The following is a 25,416-nucleotide window of genomic DNA, read 5'->3' as shown; positions in this document are numbered from 1 at the left end:
GGTGGGGACCTTGGCAGGTTAATCAGTGTAGAAAATGTGTGTGCCCTAGGCTGACTTAGAGGTGGCTCTTTGGCTCCAGGTGTTATCCAGTGTTCATTCTGTCTCTGGATGACTCCAATGCTGTGATTCCTTCCTCCCTTCCCACTCTGTGGAGGAGCCCAGAGCTGGGTGAGCAAGGACTTGGTTTGACCCTTGGTAGGGTCACAGACCCACTTCTGTCACTGCAAACCACCCGAGGAGAGGACGTTGTCCTGCTCCCACCCCGCTGCCACTCCCGTTTAAAGGGCTGTCAGGGCTGTGCTAATGCCACAGAAAATCACCCTAATGAGCTCCTGGCCTTCCTTTGCTACCTTGGACTCCTGAGCCACGGAAAAGGCTCGTGGTGAAAATGGGGGAAAAACCTCTCTTTTCCACCCTTCCCTGATTTGTTCTGTTGGGAAGTGGATTTTGATGGTCCTGCTGGAAATGCACTGGTCCTGTACCTCATGGGGGTGAGCACGGGGGTGTCCTGGGCCAGAGGGGGGGCTGGTGGCAGAGGTGACAATCTGGCTGCAGCTGGGGATGGATCCCCTCGGCATCGGTGCCTACGTGGTTCTCACCTGTCCCCCTGTGTCCCCCAGGTTCTCACCTGTCCCCCTGTGTCCCCCAGGTTGTCACCTGTCCCCCTGTGTCCCCCAGGTTGTCACCTGTCCCCCTGTGTCCCCCAGGTTGTCACGTGTCCCCCTGTGTCCCCCAGGTTCTCACCTGTCCCCTTCTGTCCCCAGGTCATGCTGGCTGCTTCCTACTGGTCCCTGCTGGCCCCAGCCATCGAGATGGCCGAGGAGTCGGGCAGCTTCGGAGCCTTCTCCTTCCTGCCAGTGGCCTTGGGCTTTGCTCTGGGAGCAGCTTTCGTGTACTTGGCCGACCTGCTCATGCCAGTCCTGGTAAGTGGGACTTTCTGGGCTGGAGGCTCCTGCTCTTCCCTCAGCTGGGAGGAGGAGCAGATGGAAGCTGGATACAGATGGATTTCCATGGCAGGTTTAATGGCAGTGTGATTTCCCCAAGCCCTGGCTGGCTCTGGCAGTGCTGGATGCAGCTCCAGGCTGTCTGCACAAGCTTTTTTTTTTTTTTTTTTAATCTTCCCTTTTTTTTTTTTCCCCCTTCTTCACGCTTCTGCTTTTGTTCTTTTCACTGGCAACACTCTGCAAACAGCTCAGGTGTGACCTTGTGTCTCAGCCCAGGGGCTTAATTTGCAGAGCTGCCAACCCTTGAAGCATTGCAAAATCGAATGAAGCAGCCTCGTGTCGAGGGCTGTTAGTAAAAAAATAAATAAATGGGAGGCTGTTGGATTTTTACAGCTGAAAACACAAGAATGGCTCAGCCAGTGAAGAGATCTCCAAAAATTTCCAAAGAGATTTTTTAAGATTTTATATTTATTTTAGTGGAAGAGGGGGGGTGTCTGTGGATATGAGGAAGGAGTGTGAGGTTTTCTGTTCGAAGAGTGGGTCCAGGGGAACCTGGAGCATCAGCCCTTCCCCTTGCCTTGCTTTTGGAGCCTCTCCCTGCAGGATAACAGGTACAGTCAGGTGCATCCTCAGCTATGAGGAGAATTGCTGGGAGCTGTGGTGTGTGGCTCCCAGTGCCAATGGAAGCATTGGAATGAAGGAGCAGTGACACCAGCAGTGTCCGATGGCTGAGAGGCTCCCTCATGCTCTCCTCCTGCCCATGGCCTGGCTCTTTGGGGCTCCCCAACACTTTGGGATTCACTCGGGGGCCAAGAGCTGCCACTGGAGCCCTTGGAAGCTGTTTTGCCACCAAACCCTGCCTAACCCAGGGTGTGTCACCAGCATTGACCCCCGTGGTGCTGGAAGGGCCCTGGGCTGTGTCTGCTCAGCTGCCTCGGGCTGCTGTTTCCCAACAGGCTGGAGAAGCAGTTGCACCACAAATCCCACTTCCTCCTGCTGGCTGGAGTTGTCCCTCCTGTGTTGAAACGGGAGTGTGTGGAGGGGGAAGAGTGCTGGGAGTGAGATCCCTGTGCTGTGCAGAGCGGGATGGAGCAAGGACGGGCAGGGAGGGGGTGGCCTTGTGGGGAGCAGTGCTGTCTGTGTATATAAAAATATACAATACGTCCATAAATCCACTTTAAATGCTGATGGGAGTGGAGCTGTTGTCTCCTCTGGCCCAGCATGGCTGTTTGCTCCATGTGGGACAGCACGTGCCACCACGCACTTGTCCCATGGGAATTCTGGTGGCTGGAGCTGGGGGAGGGTTTACACCCCATGGCTGCTGTGGAACTCCAGGAGGGTTTATATCTCAAGGCTGGTGCTGCTGCCAGGGTGTTTTCCTTCCTGGAAAAGGGGGTGTCCCTGCCTGGGGGTGTCTCTCCTGGTGGATGATGGGCAGGACCCACCTTGTCGAGGGCTGTGCCAATGCAAAATGCTGCTTATCCTTCCCTGGATAACTCAGGCAGGGTCAGGAGAGCTGGCAGAGGGTGGGGGGTTCTGAGTTCCCTGCCCAGAGGCAGAGGGATGGCTCCTGGGGCTGGGCAGGGGCGGTGCAGTGGGCAGGGAGGGGATTTTTGGGAGGCTTTAGGAAGGGGACAAAGTACCCAGAGACTTGGTGGAGCTGAGGGATGATGTGGAAGGAACACGGGGAGAGGTTAAAGCTGAATGTGTTGAAATGAAAAACAAGTGCCTGGTCAGTCTTGGGCCATCCTTGGGCTGTGCTGGGAGGGGAATTTGGCTGGAGATGAATCTCCCTTCACTTGGAGCCCAGAGTTCTCCCCCGGGAGCCAGAGCTGTTCAGACAAGGGTTAAGCCATTGCATTTCCAACAGGTCTTTCCAAATCAGTTTAAAATCTCCGGGTTGTTTTCCTCCCCAGTGTGGGTGGGGAGGGGATGCTGGTGAGACTGGGGCACTCTGTCCCTGGGAGGGCAGGACCAGGGAACTGTTTTTAGCTGCTGCTCTTTGCACAGAGAGCTCTCTCCCTGCCTGGCACTGCTCCAGGGCTGGTTCACTGGATAGCAACAGGTAGTAAAAGCTTTTAATGACTCTTTATCAGCCCAGCCTTGCTCCCCGGGAGGGAGAAGGGCTCTGCTCCTGCCTCAGACCCCCAGAGCTGGGGGATCCCAGTGTTTGCTCCGTGGCAGCCAGAGGGTTAAACCTCCCAGACAAACTGGTTAATGGTGCCGAACAGCTGGAGTCATTAAATTCCTTACAAAAGGCAGATCTAATCTGTTACATCTCTATCTTCCCCCCTTTCCCTGGGTGAAGCCTTTTAACTGTGCGTGTTCATCCTTTGGCTGAGCTGGAGGAGGAGGAGATGCTGGCCTGGGCACTCAGCTGGGCTGCTGGAGGGTGGCAAACCCCAGCAGGGCACTGGGGAGTGCCTGGGCAGCGGGGCCATGGCACAAACAGCCCCCAGGAGTTTAAAGAAAGGGGCTCTTCCATGTTTTGCCAACTATCTCCTCGCACGGAGCCTTTAGTTTAACCTTGCACCTGCTCTGTAAATAAGAACTTGGCTTTCAGCTGGTGTTGGAGGAGGTTTCTGGATGGTGAGGGAGGTGTATGAGACCCTGTTGCCTTCACTAAAAAGCCCTGGGGCTCGGGGTCTTCCATGCCAAGACCCAAAGCCTTTGAGGGAAAGTTTACTTAAAAATTCCGCTCAGTGCAGCAGGTCCCTGGTGGCTGAGGAGCTATTTCGGGTCTGCTGCAACGCATAAGAATGCTGGGATTATGTGTTATTATTCTCATCCTTCAAATCTGTCTTGCAGCTCTGCTGACTTGGCTGAGTTCTGTTCAGAGTGGGGTGTTTTACTGGGTTTTCGTGATGTTTTTCTTGCTCTGGCCTCCCCCTTCCTGCAGGAATCCCACAAGAGTCCTGAGGGTGCATCCAGCCCTGACTCTCTTCTTCAGACTGTCCCTGGCTGCTCTCACTCCTGGATTTTCACAAGCCTGTGAAAACTGGAAGCATTGGAAGTGTTGCATCAAAAACTGGGCACAGGCTCCTCAGGGCAGTGGTGCAGTCCCCATCCCTGCAGGGATTTACAGACGCGTGGATGTGGCCTTGGCACTGCTGTGTTAAGAGCTGGACTTGATGATTTTTTTATAGGGCTTTTCCAGCCTAAATAATTCCATGATTCCATGTGAGTTCCCTTTGTCTTGGAGCTGCTGGATCCCCGAGACCTCTCTGGGTGGTGCTGCAGGCTGTGGAGTTCCCACGAGTGTTCCCGAGCCCATCTGGGTGGGTTTTGGGTGGGCTTTGGCTCAGGGGGCAGTGGAGCACCTGTGCTGGAGCTGTGGCTTCCAGGAGCTCCCTTGCTCCTGCCTTTTCCAGAGCAAAGCCCTTAACTGCTCCTGTAGGCAAAGAGGAATTCACAGGGGCGCTGCTGGTGGGATTGGGAAGGTGCCATGGGCAGGGAGAGGGAGAAATCCAGCTTGTCCTGGTGTTGGGAGCTGGTAAACCCCTGGTGTGCTGCAGGACTTGTACCTGCCTCTCCTGTTAAATGCCTTGTTCTCTCCACGGAGTGACGTGGGCTCTGTGATCATTAGGCTAAATAGGATAATGAGGCTTAATCAGCCTCATCTCCTCTACCTCTCGGCTTCACTCTCCTCACAAACATCTGTCTGCACGTGGGGAGCAGCTCCCTCACTCCCGGTGCGGTGGGTCCGTGGCTGGACTCGGCTCTCAGCCCATGGGTGCTGGGGTGGGGGGTCTGCAGCAGCCTCGGGGGCTCCCCTGGGAGCTGCTGGGGGAGGGAGAGCAGGGCAGATGTCACAGGAGACCCGGGAGTTAATGTGTAAGCCGGGGAGAGAGCTGATGGGCCATTACTCAGCTCCAGCGGGAGCCTGCCAATACTTGGGGCGTGAAAGATGATGGGGAGCCAGGGCTGTAATTCCCACCTGGAAATACCATCTCCATTGGATATTTTTTATTTTTTTTTCTTGTCAGCTGGATACACGGTTTGGTGGGTTTTTTTCTTTTTTTTTTTTTTTTTTTTTTTGATCCTGAGTGCAGAGTAAATCAATAAAGCCACATGTGATGGTCAGACCGTTCCTTGGATTTGAGCAAATAGTAACTGAAGTGCCTTTTAAAAGCCTTTTGCCTGGGTTGGTGTTTGCCCTGTAGGTGCCAGGGCTGACCCCTCGTCCCAGGGAGCCAGCACAGCCAAAATCCCTGTCTGGGCTCCAGGGCTTGTGTTTCATACCTGTTTTTTGAAATATTTGGGGCTCTGGTTTGCAGCTGCTCGAAGGGTTTCCTGAGCAGGGGGAGGATCTGCACGTGGGATGGATGAGAGCACAGCAGGTGTGAGGATGCTCCTGGTAGGAGGCTGGATCCCCTTAACCCTCCCAAAACATGATTGGCTTGTGTTCCTGCCCTTTTCTGGTTGTGCAAGCCGAGGGTTGAAGGCTTTTTGGGGATAAAGTCCAGGACTGGACATTTTGCGCAGTGAATTTTAGGCTATTTTTGGTGGGAACTCTTGGGAAGGGTTTGGAACTTGATAAATAAATATCCGAGGATACTCTCCTATCTGATGGTGGTGTCTGGATCAGAATGTGCCTTGAGGATGGATATTTTGCTTTCTAAATCCATTCACGTCACTTATGGGGAGGGAAAGCTGGGAATAGTGTGTGGGTGAAGCTGCAGGAGGAGGGGGAAGGACCATCCCACCTGCAGCTGTGGTTGCACGTGGTTTAAAATGGCAGGTGTTTTTTTCTCAGGGCTGAAGCACAGCTGGATTAGGCCATGGGGAGCACCTTTTTGGAGGGAGGGGGCACTAGGTAGTGATTCCTGGTAGTTACATGTATTTTAGGAGGAATTTCTTGCTGGAAAGGGTGGTCAGGCACTGGAAGGGGCTGCCCAGGGAGGTGTCCAAGGAGTGTCTGGACGTGGCACTCAGTGCTCTGGGCTGGGGGACAAGGTGAGCATCGGGTACAGGGGGGACTCCATGGGCTGGGAGGGCTTTTCCAACCTCAGGGATTGTGGGATTCTCTGATTCTGGGACTCTCTGGTCCCCTCCCTGCTGTGACAGGCAGAGCAGTTGTCGATGCCGTCCGTGGGTGCAGCTGGAAGGTGCCCGTGATCCTCCCAAATGTGCTTCCACCTGGCAAAGATGGAAAGCCTGTTGTATTTCTCCCCCTCCTGCCTTGCCCAGGGCCGGGTGTGGTGGGTTAATCCTCTCACCAGGCAGTGAAAACCTGCCGAGTCCTGTCGCTGGCGTTAATTTACAGTCGGAATAAAGATTCCTCTTATGCAATTTGCTGATTCCTCCCAGGCCTGCCCATCACAAATTCCCATTTTAATGTGCTTTTTTTTTCCTGCTCATCTGTGGCTCCCAGGAAGTTAATTAGCTGCACATCCTCACTGCCAGAGTAGGTGGAGGGTTTTCAGCCAAGGGACGTGCCTGGGGTGGGGTGGGGGGGGATGTGTATTTTCTGCTTTATTGAGTTTTTGAGTGTGGGACTGAAATGCTGCTGCAGGGATCGAGCCTTTGCCCCGTGGGGGGTGAGGATGGACCAGGGGGGTCCTGTGTGAGGCACAGCTCGGCTCGTGCATTCCTGCTTTGCTCTGATTTCCTTTGCTTAGGGCCAAATAAACAGCAGCCCTTGTGTTTGTTTGGTTTTGTAGCATCCTGGCCCTTTTCCACTGGCTCTGGGAGGGAGGAAGGGTCTGACTCTGATGACTAAGGAAGGGAAACTTTGTTTTTTTGGGAGCTTCCTAAGGGAACATAGCAAAGCTTTCCATTGGGAAACGTCCTTCCCTTCTAGCTCTGAATGAATAAGAGTACCTGGGCATGGGTTTTATTAACTTATCAATTCAAACCAACCCAGCTCTTCCCTGGGGCCAGCTGTGCAAGGTTATGGATCTGTGTGGGATTGGTCCCTGTGTCCTGGCCCAGGCAGGATTTCAGTCATGAAAATCCCTGGTGCTGACCACAAAGCCCACCCATGGGACCCTCTGAAAGATTCAGAAACCCCAAAGGTTCCTTTTCAGTCTGTTTATCCATATGATCTGTGAAAAGCCCTGGCTGCTTCCCACCCCTCCCCGTCCCTGTGCAGTGGCTTTAGTGCTTGAAATCCAGTTGCTCCTGGATAGATTGACATTATTTGCCTAAAAACCTCACAATATTGCAGTTATACTAATTTTTAGCAAAGCATTTCATTCTATTAATGGAGGTAGAGGGTTATTTACTTCCAGAGTGCAATTTGTCAGCTGCTCTTAATTATAATTCTTCCTCATTATGCGTTAAGCATTTCATAAAAACATGATTTGTGAAGCCCCAGAGCTCGAGCTACAGAGCAGAGCTGCCTTGAATCCAGGTCAGGGTTAGATTCCCTCCCACCCTCATTAGGTTTATGAATCACTAAGTTCTGACAGAGATGAGATCTGCAGTGGTTTGATGGTATGGGGTGAAAAAATCCTGCTGGAAAAAAAAAGCAGGGACTGAGAAAACCTGACTTAATTCTTCATTCAGTGAGCTCCTGCACTGGATACACCTCCCTCTGTCATTCCCTGTTCCGTGAGGTACCTGGGATAAGCCCCTCTCTCCCCTGGAGCAGGTATTGCTGATAAGGTGCTAATGGACCATGGGACTTTCTCTCCTCCTGGCTCAGCCTTTGCTGAGGGAATTGCAATTACTGCTTGGCCCTGGCTCAGAATTGTAAAAGAGGAGAGGTTTTCCAAACAGAAGAGCACACTGGAACACGGGATCTCCCCCAGAGCTGCCAGAGGAGCCTGGCTGGGGCTGGGGGGAGGGATGTGTTGCTGTCAGGGGGTCCCAGAAGAGTATCCAGGGAAGGGAATGGAGCTGGAGAAGGGTCTGGAGCTGCTGAGGGAGCTGGGGGGGCTCAGCCTGGAGAAAAGGAGGCTCAGGGGGGACCTTCTGGCTCTGCAACCCCCCGACAGGAGGGGGGAGCTGGGGGGGGTCGGGCTCTGCTCCAGGGAACAAGGGACAGGAGGAGAGGGAATGGCCTCCAGCTGTGCCAGGGGAGGGTCAGGTTGGACATGAGGAGGAATTTCTTGCTGGAAAGAGTGGTCAGGCATTGGCAGGGGCTGCCCAGGGAGGTTTGGAGTCCCCACCCCTGGAGGTGTCCAAGGAAAGCCTGGTCATGGCACTCAGTGCTCTGGGCTGGGGAACAAGGTGGGGATTGGGCACAGGGGGGATCCATGGGCTGGGAGGGCTTTTCTAACCTTAATGATTCTGAGGTTCTGCTGGATCCTGGACAGTGTCTGACCTCTTTGCTGATTGAATTTGTGCACTTTTTTTTTGTGAAGTTTCAGACATGGGATGAGCAGAAAGCAGCAGCAAAGCCCCAGGGGAGAGCAAGGTGTGGGTTCTGACTCACTGAGCATGGACTGGAGGGTGCTTGGAGTGCTCCAGGATTGCACATGTGCTTCAGCTTGATGGGCTCTAAAAGGTGATGGATTAAGGGACTTTAAACTCTCCTCCTTGCTGCAGTGATGCTCCACACCCTGCCTGCATCCGGGTGGGCTCGGGGAAGGAATCAGGAGTCCTCTGCCTCCCTTTGCTGTGCCTGTGGTGCTGGTTCATGGCACAGAGCTGACTGCCCTGAGGGGGGATCACTCTGGGGCTCACTCCTGTAGCATCCATACTCTTCCCCTGCACTCCTGAGCAAGTCCCTGTTTATCTGGGGCCATGCCAAGTGCTACAGAAGGTTCCTCAACTGTTCTTTGATCTCAAAGTCTGCCTTTGAATTTGCTCACAGCATAACCCCAAATTAATGCCTCCACTGTGAAAGGGAAACCTGCCATTAAAATGACAGAGAAGCAGGAAGAGAGGTTCTGCAGTCGGCTGGGGGAATGTCAGGGAGAGGAAGGCTGCTTCCGTGTGGATCATGGAAAATCCATCCACCCAGGTCTGGAGCTGCAGCACAGCTCCAGCTCTCTCCCAGGGTAAGCTCTGACTCACCCACGCTGCCTTGGCACGGCTGTGTGCTGCCAAGGCAGCTGGAAAGAGGCAGTTTTGTGGCTCCTGTGTGTGTGTGTCCCCAGGGAGGGCAGTGCCCTCGGAGAACGGTCCCCTCGGGGAGCGGCTGCCGGGTGATGCTCGGTGGCCCCTCGGCTTGTGGCTGATGGTGAGTGGTGTAAAAAACACTTGCTCCTACTCCAGTGGGACATTGTAGCTCATTAGTGGGCTGAGGAGCTGCTGGAGAGGAACACACTTCTGGGAAATGGGGGGAAATGGCTTTTTTGTTTCTCTCTGCTCAGCCTGGATGAGGCATCTCCGCCGGCATAGGGACCCTGTGGGTGTCTCTGCCTCTGCACCCATTTGATGCTCGGGGTACGTGGCTGTGGGGTGGCCTGTCTGTGTCCTCCAGGGCTGTGGGGTGACCTGTCTGTGTCCTCCAGGGCTGTGGGGGATCCCAGGGTGTGAAGATCTCCATGGTGTGTTCCCCTGTCTCCCCCCATCATGCCCCAGTTCCCACTGGGGTGGTGGCAGTGATGTGACCTCAATCTGCTGGCCCCAGGCTTGGGAGCCAACGTGGATGAAACAGTGACTGGATGAGTCTCCTCTCCGAGTCTCAGGCTTGGAAAGGCCCCCAAAGGAAAGGAGTTTATCCCTGGAAGTGTCCAAGGCCAGGTTGGATGGGGCTTGGAGCAGCCTGGGCTAGTGGAAGGTGTCCCTGCCCATGGCAGGGGGTGGAAGGAGATGAGCTTTAAGGTCCCTCCCAGACAATTCCATGATTTTGCAGTAAGTTGGTTCGTTTCTCCTTGGTGGTGATCCAGAAGTGCCTTGTCCATTGTTATGCCTTTCTTCTGTAATGAATTAAGGAACTAATTGCAGTAGATGAGGAGAATGAGGGGCCTCTCCTGGGGGTTTGTTGCACTGGGCCTCGGGAAGGTGTTGGAGGCTCTGCCGTGGCTCCGGCAGAGGAGTCTGGAGCTATTTTGGTGATTATGGGCTGTGCAAGATGGTGGGAGGAGATGAAGCCCAGAAAACATGTCCTTGGGCTGTGTCCCACGGGCTGGGACACTCGGGGGGATGCAGGAGAAGGGGCTGGTGCTGCTCCATCCCTGTGCCGGGGCACGTCCACGCGGATAATTGTGGATCCAGAGGAAGTCGTGTTTTAGTGTAATGGAATTAGGCAGCGCTGGCACGGCCTGGCTCTTCATTTGGGGGCTGATGGATCACTGGCTGAGCCCTGCTGCATCCTGCCAGAGCTCCAGGAGCCCTCCCCGCTCCCTTGCAGGGCTCCCACATCCCCAGCTCCCCCTCTCCCATCAGTTCTCTCAGCAAACCATTGCTGAGGGGAATGTTGGGTGGGAATGAGCTGTTCACTGAAGTTCTGTTTGCTTTTTCTCCAACCCTCCCAGAAAGCCTGGCAGAATAAAGGACTGCAGAAATCCACGTTGCCACGCTACAAACAAAGTGGGAAGGGAGCAGGGAGAGGGAAGAGAGGTGGAACTGGTCTCCATCAGGCTTTAATAAGCGTGTGGAGAAAAAGCTCTTGTTAATCCCATCTGAGGCTTAAAGGTTTATTGCAAACAATTAAAATCTCATATTGTAGTGCTGACTCGATGCCACAAACCTCTCTGCCCTGTCCTGCTGAGAGAGCCACGGGTGGCCAGGTGCTGGGGATGTGTGGAAAACATAGGAATATATCCCTTAGGATCTGGCTATGGCTGTAACAGGCAAGTTTCCTCCCAGCAAACCACTGGAAGTGGATGTACAACCTAACTGGTTTTGGTGAGCAGCACTCCTGGGCTCCCAACACTCCACCTGGAGCAATTATTCCATTGAAAAATGAATGTACTGGTTGTGTTGGAGGTTTCTCCAACATTCCTGGGGGGCAGGAGGTTGGTGACAGGAGACTTGGCTCCTGCTGTTGCAGAGATGGGGTTTGTTTGTTGAGCAAGTTGTTTGTTTTTTTGCCATGTCCCATGGCAAAAGCAGGAAAAACATTCCTGGGCTTTTGTTTTTGTCATGGCAGAGGTTATGAAAACGACCTCCTTTCTGCCGTGTGGGGCATCATGTTTTGGAAGGAACCTCTCCTGGATTTCCTGAGGAGCCTGGGAATTACCTGTGTGTTCCTTCCTCCTGCCTTCCCAAACCCGGTGCCAGCAACATTCCTGCTGTGTTTTGCCTCCCTCCTGGAAAGGGAAAAGCCCCAAACGTGCCAGTGAGAAATATCCATATGTTTATTTTTCATAGGAATGTTGTTTGATGGAAAGGATGGATTGGGCTGTGCCTGTCTCCCCTTGGAGCCTTGGTGGGGCTGGTGCCAGTGGTGGTTTCCTGCTCCCTGCCACGATGCTCCTGGTGATCCAGCCGTGCTGGATTGACTGGGGTGGGCATCCCAACATCCCTGGATTGGAAGGGCTGCAGGATTCTTTCCTGTCATTCCTGTTATTTAAGGGTTTGGGGTGTTTTTTGGTGAATTTACCTCCCTCCTGGTGTGCCAGACAGGGGGGTCTGGGTGTGCTGGGTGCTGCCAGCTCAGGACAACGCTGCACGTTTTGGCACTTCCAAGGATCTCTGGCAGCTCCCAGGGGAGCCCCCGGGGCTGGGGCAGCTCCAGTGTCACCCCCCAGGACACCCTGGCTGTGCCCACGCTCCTGTGCCACAGCAGGAGGTGATTTATTCCTCCTGCCCTCGCAGCCCCTTGGCAGAGCTGGTGATTAAAGCTGCTGTTTGCAATTTTCAGGAGTTATGAGTTATCTGAGTGGCTGATAATTAGCACTGAATAAAATGTACTTGCAATAATGCGACATTAGTTACAGATAAACTGATACCAGGCTTCCCTAATATTCACTTAAGCTTCCCTGGTTGGAGTTATTAGGGAAGTCTCTGGCTGCTGTGCTGCTGCACTGCTGGGGTGGGGAAGGATAAAGCCTGATGGGATCTGCTCACAGGGAGCTGCCAGAGCAGATCTGCCATGAAAACACTGGAATTTTTTTTCTGTGGATGCACCTTTCCTTCCCAGTTCCTGGTGGTCCAGGACATACTGGGTGTCCCAAGGCTTATTCCCAATTTATGCAGGAATCTGTGTGAGCAAAGGGGTTTGGGTGCTGCTGGTGGGACCCAGCTGAGGCTGGGAGGTTTGGCTGTGCTGTGTGGGAGTCAGGGCTGCTGGGCACTGTGGGAGCAGGATTAATGGGTATGAGAGTGTGTCCAGAGCTGCATGGTGGTTGCTATTAATCATAAATGTGACTGCACCCACTTCAGCACCGAGAGGGGCCTTTTTACTGCTGGGAGTGTTTGAGGCTGCACTTGAGTTGTTGATTTTAGCAATTCGAGCGAGGGGTTGCTGGTGATCCGTGGAGAGGAGCTGCAATCCAAGTCCACTTAAATCCATGCCTGCTGACTCCTTCCCTTAACCCATCCCTTTGTGCTCGTTAATATTTGTCAACATTAACCAAAACCAAGCTTTTTTATTTTTTCCCCTAGAAGATGTGGAAGGCTCATTGTTTTTCTGTGTGTCCCTCTGTGTCCCTCCATGGGCTCTGGGAGTGATGTGACCATCTGAGGTCTCAAGGAGTGAAACCAGAGTGTGCTGAGGGAGGGTGGGGGATGCTCTCCATTGCTTCACATTCCTCAGCTCTGCTGCTGGCACCGGGATTCATGGCTGGCACCGGGATTTGGATCCCTTGGAAGCATCGAGCCCTTGATATGTCATTTTAAATAACAGAATCCCAGCCTGTTGGTTTACATGTTGGTGGGTGCTCTCTGATAACTAAGTGAGCTCTCTACCCACTCCTATTTCATGTTTTTAACATAAATCTGTTGATCTAACCTGGAAAATCCAGGGAGTTGCTGCTCTGTGCCTCTGTCTCCATCCCCAGAGATGTTGGCTCAGTGCAGAAGTGCAGGAGCAGCAAAGCCAAGTGAGTGGCAGCACTGACCCACCCTTTTCTCTTTCTCTGGTCCCTGCTCTGTTATCACTGTCTCTCTCTTATTAAGTGTGAAATAGGAGCCTCTGGGTACCATCAAACCATGGCTTATTATTGTCTCTTATCGTCTCTGTGTCTGCTCTGGGACAACTTAGGAATAGTTTTTAGTATTTTTAAAGAAAGTAGCAACGTTTATTCTGTTTTTCTCTTTCCCCTTGTGGTACTTTTTGCCATCAGTTGATGCATCTTTGTTTCCTGTGGCTTTGTGGAGCCTGTGCCAGGGTATTTGCTGGGTTAAGATACTGCACAGGAAGAGCAGCAACACCTCCAGGCCTGGGACCAAGTGACCCACCCAAAATCAGACCATCAGCTTTTATCATCACTATTTCTTTATTAATTTATTCTCCTTCATTGCTCAGGTGGAGAAGAGCAGATTATTTCTCAAAGGCATCACTCACTCTTCAATTCTTTTTAAGATTGGCTTCAGATCAATTTAAAACTTGTGCAAGAGGCTGCTGGGCAGGGGGATGTGATCCAAAATCCTTGCTTTACCCAAAAGCATACCTATTTTTTTTTAATCTAAAAGGATACCCATTTTTTATCTAAAAGGATACCTTTTTTTCTACATAAAGGACACCTTGTTTTCTCATTTGCTTTTCCACGCAGGGCCAGGATAATCCAACAGTTTCTCTCCACGAGCAGACAAGTGCAGTGGGGACTCCCACATCCCAGAATAGTTTTCCTCCAAGTTCTTCCTGCCCAAATCTCTCACTGCCTCTCGCTTTTCGAAATAATCAACCCCCGTGGTTCCTGCACTTAACGCTAATTACTGGCACGAACTAATTAATGCGAGCTGACTTCCCTCTCCTCTTTCTAATGCTGTTTTAACCCACTGACACGTTCCAATTAAGGGCCTCATGCAGGGCCCGGGCTGGAATGACTGGGAGCAATCCCAGTCGGAGTCAGTCGTGTGCTTTCCTGAAGGTCACTGATATTTTGATGAGCTGCTGCTGTCGTGTGTTTGTGCCTGTCAGCAGGGAGGTGACCTGACCCTGCGAAAAACAGCTGAAACACCCCTGAGTGAGCCTCCCTTTCGGTGGCAAATGGAGGACTGGGGGTGTCATTTTGATAAGAGTTTGATGTGCTGGGAATGGTGGCACGGAAAATCCCCGTGGGGGGCTGTTGAGCGGGGCTGCAGAGCGTGGGGGGAGTGCTGCTGACCTCACAAGGGCCTGGCTGGGTCGCTGTGGATGGGGACAGAGGGCAGCTGCCCCGTGTCACCTGCCTGCTCCTGCCTGGGCAGGGGTTTCCCTCCCTCCCCCTGGCTGGGTGGCTGTGACAGTGTCCTGGCCGTGCCCTGGGCTCGCTGCCCTGCCCGTGCTGACACGCTCTGGCTGGGCAGCAGCTGTGTTTGGGCTGGAGCAAAGCCATGGATCCCGTGGTGGTAAAGCCCACAAAGCTGCTGCCGCGGTGGCTGTGGCTCGTTTGACAACGTGCTGGAATGAGAAATGTGGAAGCAGAGCTGTCTGCTCCAGGAATCCTGGTATTCCCTGTGCCCGAGGAGGCTGGTGGCTGGTGCAGGGCTGGAGGGCCCTGTGCCATGCTCAGAAGTCCTTGATGGGCACTTGAAGTTGAGACTTTACTTCTTCACCTTCCAATTCCCGTCCTTGCTTCTCCTCGGGTTCCTGTTTTCCGGAAAGTTTTTGGTGTTTCTCACTTTCACAGAGGTGAAAAGCCATTTAGCTTTAGCAGGACCAGGCAAGAAAGATGGAAAGAGACTATTTACGATGGCCTGGAGTGACAGGACAAGGGGGAATGGCTTCACGTGGCCACAGGGCAGGGTTAGATGGGATATGGGGAAGGAATTCTTCCCTGGGAGGGTGGGCACAGGTTGCCCAGAGAAGCTGTGGCTGCCCCTGGATCCCTGGAAGTGTCCAAGGCCAGGTTGGACAGGGCTTGGAGCAACCCTGGGCTAGTGGGAGGTGTCCCTGCCCATGGCAGAGGTGGGATGAGATGATCTTTAAGATTTCCAACCATGATTCTGTGACTCTCCTTGTGTAAGGAGACCGTGCTGCAGAAGTGCCAGCAGCAGGATGAGCCCCTGAGCTTCCATTCTCAGCCTCTCCTTGCCCTTGTCCAAGTCAGGTTGTGATGGGAAGCTCCACTCTTCCCTCCCTGTGTCACATCATCCAGGTTTTGCTGGAAAACCGCCCTGTTCCTGCCTGTTCTCCCAGCCACTGCCCGGGATTTCGGGTGCAGAGCTGCAGGTGTGTCCCCTGGGCAGGTGTGCTGGGAGGGAGGGGGGTCTCCCATCTCCCAGAGGGATTTAAACACGAGCTCCTCATCCTGTAATTGCTGGGTTAGTGGAGGTGAAAGCTGCCTGGCTGAGCTGCAGTGGAGAGCAGACAGCAAATATGTGATTAGTATTAATAGCCCTGGTCAGACCGTATTATGCAAATGAGGGGAGAAGAGACAATTTAGTTATTCATCTTTAACCTTTATTTTTGTTTCATGTGACCTTACCCAGCGAGGCTCCCCTTACCAGCTCTGGCTGTTCAGTGTTTGATGGCTTATTCTGCTGCCATCCATCCAGCAGTGTTCCTGAGGGGTGATTCCAGGTGCAGTGGGGACATCCTGGTGACACCAAGTCACACAACCACTGCCATGGACACGCTCCCTTCTCTCAGCTCTGCTGTTGGGCCTCTAACCCCTTGTTTCCTCCTAGTTTTGTAGCTCCAGGTGGGTTTGAGCATCCTGGGGACATCCAGAAACACCAACCTGGATTCCTTTTTATCAGGAACTGCAGTGCCAGGACAAGGGGGAATGGCTTCCCACTGCTAGAGGGCAGGGTTAGGTGGGATACTGGGAAGGAATTCTTCCCTGGGAGGGTGGGGAGGCCCTGGCACAGGTTGCCCAGAGGAGCTGTGGCTGCCCCTGGATCCCTGGAAGTGTCCAAGGCCAGGCTGGATGGGTTGGAGCAACCTGGGCTAGTGGAAGGTGCCCCTGCCCATGGTAGGGGGTGGCACTGGATGGGCTTTAAGGTCCATTCCAGGATTCCAGGATTCTCCACACCAGTGCCAGAGGGTGGGGCTGGGAGAGGGCTGATGGGCAGCTGTGGGGAAACCCTTGTGCCTCTTGGAGAACCCTTGTGCCTCTTGCCTTGCAGGGTTTCAGTGGCCCTTCCCACGCCGCCCTGGCCTTGAGCTGCGACCCCCGAGCCGCGAAGGAGAAGCAGGAGCAGGACCCTGCCCGTCCCCTGGACTGTGGGAGCGAGCTGTCCATCCGGATAGGTAGAGCTGGGCTCCATCCAGGCAAGCATCCTGTCATATACCACCTGCAGAGGGCACGGGCAAAGCCCCCCTGGTAAAGTGGCTCCGGGGCCGGCACGTATGTCATCGCCGTTGGATTGGGGTTTGACACGTGCATGCAAAGTGCACCCTCCCTTCCCTCCCTGCCTCTCTCTCCCGCTGCCTCCTATTCCAAGAATTGTTTCTTCGCTTTCCACTTCGGTTCTCAAAGCCACTTGCACGTCTGTCTGTGCCCATGAATTATGGATAATTAGGTATCTCGCTCGCCGAGGAGATGAAATCATCGCCTGCGCTCGGCATCGGTTGATTTGCAGCGTGGGCACAGCCAGTGCTCGCCCTACCCTGGCCAGGCTGTGCCGAGGTGAAGGTGCCCTGTGGCTCTGACCCTCCTTAATTATAGATGAGGACTGGCATTCACGCTGTCAGTCCTTGTTCTGGAGGTTCATAGAATTGTAGCTGCCAGAATGGGGAGGAAAATGTCTCGCTGGCAGCTCTTTTCCCCCTTAATAGATTTTAAAGAGGGAATTTAGGCGGGGTGGTGGGACCTCTTTGGGCTTCCCCAGCTCCGGGGTGTGTTTGTGGGGTGGGTGATGGGGATACATCCCCAGAGACAACACAATTGTCTCTTCCTCTACTTAATAGCAGCTTTCCAGTAGACAAAGAAAATGTAATTTACTGAATTAATCTTATTGCTCCTCTGCTTTTTCTTGCTTGGAGAGCAAGTGAAATAGAGGTTTAAAACATCATGAGCACAATTTGGAGCTGATTGAGATGAAGGAGTGATCCTTCTTTTTACATGGAATAGGACTACCCTCTCAAATCGGCCTCTTTTATTTTAACCACATTGCTTAATTGCATGTTTCCTGAAGTGTTTCAAATCCACAGGATTTGAAATACCAGCTTGAATTTTTCCAAAGGGATGGAAGGATGTTCTGTGCTAAATTCAAGGAGCTTGGGGTCCTCCAGGTCTTTTAGCAGGAGCTGCTCCAGCCCTGTGGCTGTAAGGCTGCTGCAGGGGTTTGGATATTTTTGTAAGGTGGAAGCTTCATATCCCAGGTGCAGTTTAATTTTATTCTTCAAGAAAAAAAAAAAAAGAGAGGCAGTTTTCAGAAACTCGAGCTGCTGAGGTTTTATGTTTTCATCTTCTTTTAGTTGCAGACAATAACAGTGCAAATGGTTTTGGGAATAGAAAATTTCCATTAGACTTGGTTGTTTTTTCCTCTCTCTGGGGAAATGGTATTAAGGACCTACAATACATTAATTCTTTTATTGTCTCTTGCTTTTTTTTTTTATTTCTTGCTACTGAAATGAACTCGGTGTTTTCTCAAGATACCTCAAGCCTTTCAAGGAAGCTGCTTTCCCCAGAGCTGGGTAGTGCTTGGCTGGGCTCTGGGGAACTCTGGAAACATAATGGGTGTTTTCAAAGTCTAATGGGTACTAAGTGGAATATTTCAGACTTAATCACTGTTGAATCGTTGACCCTTCCTTCATATTTACATGTTTTTCAATCGCTAAAGCTGTGAAAACAAAGGGAAATCCCAAAGCAGCCGCTGCCTTGTTCTGCCTTTGTCTTTATAGCCCGGGGATGGGGATGGCTGGAGAAGATGGAAAGCTGGGGTTCCCCAGGGCCCCGTGTCTGAGGAGTTACTGTTAGAGATGGAAATGCACATTTAAGGCGGCTGGGAGAGCTGGGGAGCAGCAGTGACTCTGCACACGGGATCCTTGTAGCCGGGAGCAAGCAAGAAGGTTTCTTTTAGACCTAGAGAAAAGGAGGTGGAGGAAAGGTGGTAGTTAGATCTGTCCCTCATCTGTTCTGGTAGGAGGAAAAAACAATCTTATTCTGCTTTTTCTCCCAGTCAGCAGCAGTTGCTCCAGGTTGGAGCAGCCTGGGCTGGTGGAAGCTGTCCCTGCCTGTGGCAGGGGGGTGGAAGGAAGATGAGGCCTTTATGTTCTTTCCAGACCCAAACATTCTGTGACTTCTTCTTCCCACCCATCTTGAATCCTGGGTTTTCCCAATCACTTGCAAGTGTGTTTTTTTTGGGGGGAGACGGGAAGTCACGGGACACCTGGACAGGGATTGGAGCCCTGCGCTCTCTCTTCTCTCTCCCCAGGCTGGGGCTCTGCTCCCTCGTGCCTCCAGCCCCTCTCCAGCCCGTGCTGAATCAAAATGTGACTTTTCTGGGAGCTCCTAGAAGCTGGCTGTGCCTGGTGGATGTGTGGAGTAGGGTGTGTGTAGCCACGTGAAACGGAGTAGGGGTGGATTCGCTGTGAATGGCAGTGAAAAGTCTGTGTCTAGACGTGGTGTTTGATGAGTGGGATAATCACTAGGCTTTAATTACTCCCACGAAAAGAGAAGAGAATCCAGCCTTGTCTCTAATATAGTCTGGGTAAGGCAAGGGATGTAATCTGTATTTCTCTGCCTTTAGACGTGGTTTTGGGGATGGAGCTGGGGATGTTTGTTGTTGCTGTGGGTGCCGGTGGAGCTCTGTCCGGTGCCACCGAGTGCCCCCGAGTGCCCTCCTGCCCTGAGGACCAGGGGGTGGGTGCCCTGCTCCCTAAAGCTCCCTGGGCAGCCCCAGGGCTCGGGGCAGCTCAGCCTGCCTGTGTTTCCAGACCCTAAACCCCGAGGACACCCTGGGCAGGGTGCCCTGGGCTGGCGGCCGGGCCCGACCCCCGGCTCGCCTGGCGCTGTTCCCTGGGAGTTCCCAGAAGGGATTTGCATCCAGCCCTGGAACCTGAGCTGTGACTCATGCCCGTGGAGCTGTATATGGAACAGCCAGGCGTGCTGGGGCCTCGGCAGTGCTGGTGCTCAGTGATTCACGGCGCTCCCAATCCAGTGAGGGAGCCGAGTGGGAGCACACGGTGATATCCCCGATATTCCCGATATTCCCCAGCTGCTGCCTCTGCTCCCCCACCCAGCCCCGCTGCCCCTGGGACATCTCTGCCCGAGGTGCTGGGGCAGAGGAGGTCACAGCAGAAATGTGGCTGTGAAGTGCCAGGACTAAAATCCCAAATGCCCCTCTGGTGCCCAGCTGGAGGTCGGCTCAGCTCCGGCCCCAGGGAGGTGGGAGGAGGAGGAGTTTCGGAGCTGGCTGCTCTCCCAAACTGCAAATCCTGGATATCCAGCAGCATCCCTGCTGCTCCTCAGCCATCCCAGAGACATGGGTGTGTCTGGGGCTTGGAGAGACTGTTTACAAGGACCTGGAGTGCTAGGACAAGGGGGAATGGCTTCCCTCTGCCAGAGGGCAGGGTTAGATGGGATAGTGGGAAGAAATTCTTCCCTGTGAGGGTGGGGAGGCCCTGGCACAGGTTGCCCAGAGGAGCTGTGGCTGGCCCTGGATCCCTGGAAGTGTCCAAGGCCAGGTTGGATGGGGCTTGGAGCAACCTGGGCTAGTGGAAGGTATCCCTGCCCATGGCAGGGGGTGGGATGGATGATCTTTAAGGTCCCTTCCAACCCAAACCATTCCATGCTAGTGCCAAGGGGATGTGATGTGCTTCTGGTGTTGTGCTGCTGGTGCTGGGAAGTCACTGATATTCCTGAAGGGAATCAGGGTTTATTTCAGTGCCCCTTCAAAGGAAGTTTCTGTGCTCCAGGGCTGCCCAGGAGGGGAATGGGCTGCACAGGAGAGGAAGCAGAACCTGCTCATGGAGCTTCTCTTTCATCAGTTCAGCAGTTCAGGGCCTGGGAAGCAGGAATGTGTGCTGGAAGGGAGGAAGGGAACTGGGGGAGATACAAGAGGAGGCAAAACCCCTCAGGGATCAATACAGAGAGAGGGCCTGAGCTGAGTTTTGGGGTTGGCACTGATGCTCAGGCAGCATATCCGTGTGCTTTGTCCTTGGAGCCAAGAAATCCCCCTTTTTTTTCCCCTGTTACTGCTGGGTGGACCATCTGGTTTCTGAAAGTCCAGCCTTGTCCCAGCTTTTTGGGCTGCCCTGATCCGTTCTGTCCCCCGGTGCCAGTGGGAAAACCTCCATGGCAATGCCCAGCTCCCACCACAGGAGAACAAGCAGGTTGCTGGTGCTCACCCCATAAATTTTCTGCTCGTTCCCCCCCTCCCCTGAGCAGGAGCAGTGGCTGGGAGGGAGGGAGGGATGATGGATAAAACCTCTCCAGCCGTGATTGATCGGGGTAGTTCAGCCGGAGCCTCCCGTGTGCATCCCAAAGGTTCATTAAGTCATTGCAACTTATATAACATGGAGCTCCTTCTGCAAAACGAGATGTTCAGCACTTTGAGATGATTCCCACACTGTTTATAACGGCGCTGACACATTCACACTGTGCTTGATCCAGGAAAGTGCTGCTTTCAGAAGCCATCAATTCACTGGGAGGCTTCCTGGCCAGCCTGGCTGATGAATGCCTGTGGCAATGTCTGTATTGATTAAAAAACATCCTTCCTGAAGCGTTTCAAATGGTTATTGACCATCCTTGTCAGGCTGGGATCTGTGCTTGGCTTTTATAGTCGTGACTGAGCGTGGATTTATATAGGCAGAGCTTCAGAATAATAAATGGAATGGGGGCCTGTAATCCTTCTGGGAGTGAGGCAATGCCTTCTCAGTCACAGACCTGTGCCCCCATCAGTCCAGGCACAGCCTCGCTCCTTGGATTAGGAATTTGGCTTTACAGGGTTAAACTGAACCTGGTGTTTGCTGTCCTTTGCACAGGAGTGTTTGGTGGCAGATGGATGAGTGTCCTGGTGCCTGTGCAGGAGGGGCAGCTCCTGGGGGGACATTCCCAGCCCATGCCATGCCCTGTGGATGCCAGGGATGCAGGGATTGTGCTCTGTGTGTTCTTGCTGCTCCTCTGTGCTCTCCTTTGATTCCAGGGTGATTTGTTAGTCCAGCAGGTTTATTAAAGCCTGGTGAGGGATGTGCTGGTGAGGCCCCACGCTCCAGAGCCAGGTCTGGAAGTCTGGAAGCTGCAGGGAGGGTTTTTTGTGGTGCTTGTGGCCATTCATCAGAAGAATGATTTCCCAAATGGAGCCTTGTTAATTGGGGGAGTGTTAATTCCCTGCCTACACCTGACAGTCTGTTATGTCTTTTTAATTCTGCAGCTGGATAAAATAAATTCCTCAGAAATTCATCTCCATCCCTGACAGCTCTGGTGGCTTCTGTGTGGTGCTCAGGGATGACAGTGGTGCCAGGGACAGACAAGTGTGGCACTGTGTGCTGTCATTAGTCCTCTGGAAACCTCTCCTGATTTAGGCTGTTGGGTGTTGAGGGTGAGGAGCATCTCCAGGGATGTTTGTGCATCAAACCCGTGTCTTCCCAGAGTGGTTTGGGAGCAGCTGGAGGGCTGAAATCCTGTCTCAGCTCAATTCCAGGCTGGAAGAGGATTAGCACAAGCAAATCTTGGGAGATTCACCACTCCACTGCAGCTGCTTTGGGGAAACCCTTAAATTTCAAGGTTTATTAAACTGAACTAACAACTGCTCCAATCCAGCCCCCGGAGTGGATGTTGTTTGGGCTCCAGTCACTGAGCACAGTAATTCATTTGTTTCCTAGCGGTGCTTCTTTAGCTGAATGGGGATGGGAATCATTTGTAGTCACCCTAAGGATGCTTTGGAGGAGTGAAATGAAAGCCAGGAGCTGCAGCAGTCACTCTGCATTAGGGCAGCAGGGGCTGAGGAGTGATGCCAGAGCGTGTGCCATGGGGTGCAGGGAGGCATCAGCACTGCTGAGGGAAAGGGAATCAGCTGCAGCCACCAAAAAGGGCTGTTCCCCAGGTTCCAACTAAACAAGCATTTTAAGGATAATGAAGTGTATAAAAAGCCATAGCCCAGCTGTGTCAGTGGAGATGGACCGTGGCTGCAGGAGTGGGGTGGCGTGAAATGGGCTTGGCAGGGGATGGGCCAGGGATGGGAACAATCCCCAGATGGAGTAGGGGGGGCACTGAAGTGATCCCCGGGCTCAGTGGGTGTGTGTGGAGCAGTATGACCACATTATGGAGACAGTAGAAAATAAAATATATATATATGTATGTATGTGTGTGGCAATATGTCCATATATATATGGTAATTGTCTGCCTGGTTCTGGTCCCATTTGCAGGTGACCTGTTTTCTTCCCTGCAATGTGACATCAAGGGATCTATTTAGGTAAAAAAAAAAAAAAGCCTGTGCTGCTTTGGGATTTTGACTTGTCACCCTGTGGTGCTTGGGGTGCTGGGACCATCCTGCCTCTGCCTCTGCTTCCACTTCCACTCAGCTCTGAGTCACCTCCTCAATCAAAGCTTGGCTGTTCTTGGGGTGCAAAGAGGGGCTTGGGGGGACACCACTGACTATATTTTATTCCCTAAATGCATGAAGTGCTGCTGTGGGGTTCCCTGTCCTTGCGAGGCTGCACAAAGGGTGCTGGAGCTGCTGGGAGGTGGCAGGAGGTTTGGGAGCACCCACTGTCACCCCGGGTCCCAGCTGAGACCTGTGGGTGCTCAGATGCCTTTGTGGAGCTGAGCTTCTGCCCGGGAAAAATGGCTCAGCTGAGACTTTGCTGCTGTGGGTGATTTGGGGCTGCTGCCCCAGGGGGCTGTGCCAGTGGGTTTTGCTCACCAGTTCAGCTCCAGTTCAAATCTCAGCTGGTTGCCAGGGGACTGGGGGAGCTGCTGGGGCAGAGCTTGTGCTCCCTGGGAGCAGAGGGTTGGGAATCTCTTTTGCTTTTGCTGGCAGCAGGTTCATTTTCCATAATTGCTGGTTCTGATGTGATTTGAGCTGTGATTTCTTTCCCATCTGATTTCAATTTCAACACATTTTCGTTTCAGTTCACGGTGTCCTGAGACACTTGTTCGTGTCCAGGCTGCTCTTTATCCTCCTCCACGTGGTATATGGCACAGGATGATGGAATATGCCTTTTCACTAAAAATCAATGTTTTATTTCCTCCACCCCCCCCAGCAGGAAGCTTTCCCACATCCATGTATTGATTGTTCAGATAAAAGCCATGTTTATATTATAATTGCTCTTTAAATCAGTGGGGCTGGTGGGTTTGTACCATAATTGCTCTTTAATTCAGTGGGGTTGGTGGGTTTACACTATAATTCCTCTTCAGTTCAGTGGGGCTGGCGGGTTTACACTTTAATTCCTTTTTAATTCAATGAGGCTGGTAGGTTTGCACCATAATTCATCTTTAATTCAGTGAGACTTAACGGGTTTACACTCTAATTGCTCTTTAAACAAGTGCAGAGCTGGTGGGTGCTATGGGAGTGAATATCTGAGCTTGGATAATATTTTGAAGCCTCTGCTGTTGGGCATCCTGTGGGATGCAGGAGGATGGCTCCTACTCAGGGCCACCTGGGATGGGGGTGTTGAGCCACAGAGGGTGTCTGGTGCAGGAAGGGAATATTAGAGCCTTTAAAATCATAATTTTTGCCATAAAAATCCCAGAGTGCTTTTTAGCACCTCTCTGCCTCCAGGAAAGGTGATACCCAGCGTGATCAGCAGCGTGGGGTCAGTGGCCTCTTCCTGAACCAATCCAGCCTGAAACTCCCCCCAGTGCACCCCAGTCCTGACTCTGGGCCATCACTGGGAGCCCCCTGGGCACCAGGAGCTCCAGGGACACCAGGATCTGGTCCATCCCTTCCAGGGTGACTGTGGCTTCAGACTGCTCCCTGGGGACTAGTGTAGGTGTCCCCCTGGCCAGGCTGGCTGGGGACAGTGCCCAGGGCTGGAGCAGGAGTTGCCACACAGTTCCAGGAGGATTTTTCCCCGTTTGAAGGCAAAAGCTCTGCGAGAGGCAGAGGTAATGAGGGCTCTGCTCCACGGCTCCTGCCTCGCCTCAAGCCCTGATAACACCCAGGCTGTGATTGAAGCTTTCTTGGCCTCTTGCAATGGCTCTATTTAATGTGACTTCTCCAGCATGTAAAGCCAGGGAGCTCCTGCTGGTGCCGTTGCCGAGGAGGGAACCCTGAGTGTGGAGCATCCCCCCCTCGCCCACCTCTCCCTGAATAGCTTTGGAGCAGCTGCTCTGCCTGCCCTGCCTCCAACCTGCCTGCTGCTGCATCCCAAAGCCTGCCCAGGGGACAGGGATGAGGACGTGTCTCGTGCTGGGGTGCAGGGATGGGGGGCTGGCTGGGAGCCCCTCGCCCAGGCACCGGCGATCCCGCTCTGCGATCCCGCTCTGTGCGGCCGCCGGGAGAGGTGTTGGATAAATAACCCCAATTGGGGAGGGTCCTTCTGCCTTTCTCTGGCAGGCTGAAATGGTTTTTGGTTTCCAGCTGAGCCTCTGTAATGATTTAGCTGCTCAGACATCCTGCCCATCACAGTCTGTCCCTCTCGGGGGGGCTGTAAATGAGGTTTTATTTCATCCCCACACGGGGGCAAAGGACGTTCAGCCCGGCTGGGGTGGGGTGGGGGTTTGTTGGGCTCCTGCTTGATTTCCCCTTGGCACAGGAATAGGCTGTTCCTGGATGGAGCAGGATCCAGGCAAGCCTGGCTGTCCTGCCCTTTGGAGCCTGCACAGAGATTTCATGTGGGTTTGGATGCAGACTGTCTGCAGCACACAAGCAGAGATCTCAGATTGTGCTTTTCCTCCCTTATTTTCTCGGGGGCTGGGGAAGCAGGAGCGTTGGTGGGACTGGAACAGCCCCAGCACCCGCAGTGGGAGCCAAGCCTGGCAGCTCCTGCGAGGGAGGTGTGATGGGAATGTGTCCCCTGAGTGTCCCCCTCCCCAGGACATGGGCTGGGGACCGATGGCCCCTGGCTGCCTGTGGGGAGGAGGTGACAGCAGGGTTTGTGCTCAGATTCTCGGGTCCCCTGCAGAAAAAGGCCTTTTATTTTTATTTTCAAAGACCTGGTGGTTTCTCATCTGTATTGCTGTCAGCTTAAACCAAGTCTCTTTATTTTCTAACCTGTGTTATCTGCGAGTCACAAAGCTTGAGCATATTCACGGCCATCTGTGTGGCTCCACTTCCAGCAGAGAACTCGCCCTGAGCCCCAGTTTTGCCCTCCCGGGTGATGCTCAACGATAAGTCCATCCCTGAGGGCGTCTGGAGAGAGGAAGCAAAGCTGAGACTGATTCTCTTCAAAGCCCTGGGATGGATCTGTGACAGCAGATGGTGTGAACTGCTTGAAAGTGGGGATGAAACAGCACTGAATTCCCAATTATGTGTAATTAAAATGGTGCTTATTTATTTATTTTGCTGCCAGTGGGCGTCTCTTCCCTTTGTGCGAGGGGCTGTGCCGTGGTGCTTTCCCTGCTCCCAGGAGGTGGGAATTTACGGCTTCCACAAACCGTGCTCAGATTTGAAATTCATCAGGAAAATATTTCTTTGGCTCTTTCCCCCTGGGAAT

General features: G+C 53.1%; 1 protein-coding gene across 1 annotated transcript in view; it reads left to right on the top strand.

Moving 5' to 3' along the window:
* The window catches only part of SLC39A11 (solute carrier family 39 member 11), an 80,169-nt gene that overhangs the window by 8,180 nt on the left and 46,573 nt on the right, over positions 1–25,416 (top strand). Inside the window, exons 4-5 of the mRNA XM_029960133.1 lie at positions 765–923; positions 15,999–16,143. Of these exons, the coding sequence (XP_029815993.1) occupies positions 765–923; positions 15,999–16,143 (304 nt within the window). The remainder of the gene's footprint in view (positions 1–764; positions 924–15,998; positions 16,144–25,416) is intronic.

The sequence above is a fragment of the Manacus vitellinus genome, unplaced genomic scaffold (genome assembly GCF_001715985.3).
Source record: "Manacus vitellinus isolate BGI_N305 unplaced genomic scaffold, ASM171598v3 scaffold_24_pilon, whole genome shotgun sequence".
NCBI lineage: Eukaryota > Metazoa > Chordata > Aves > Passeriformes > Pipridae > Manacus > Manacus vitellinus.
Note: the sequence above shows the minus strand (reverse complement) of the source record. Positions and strands in the feature narration are given on the sequence as shown.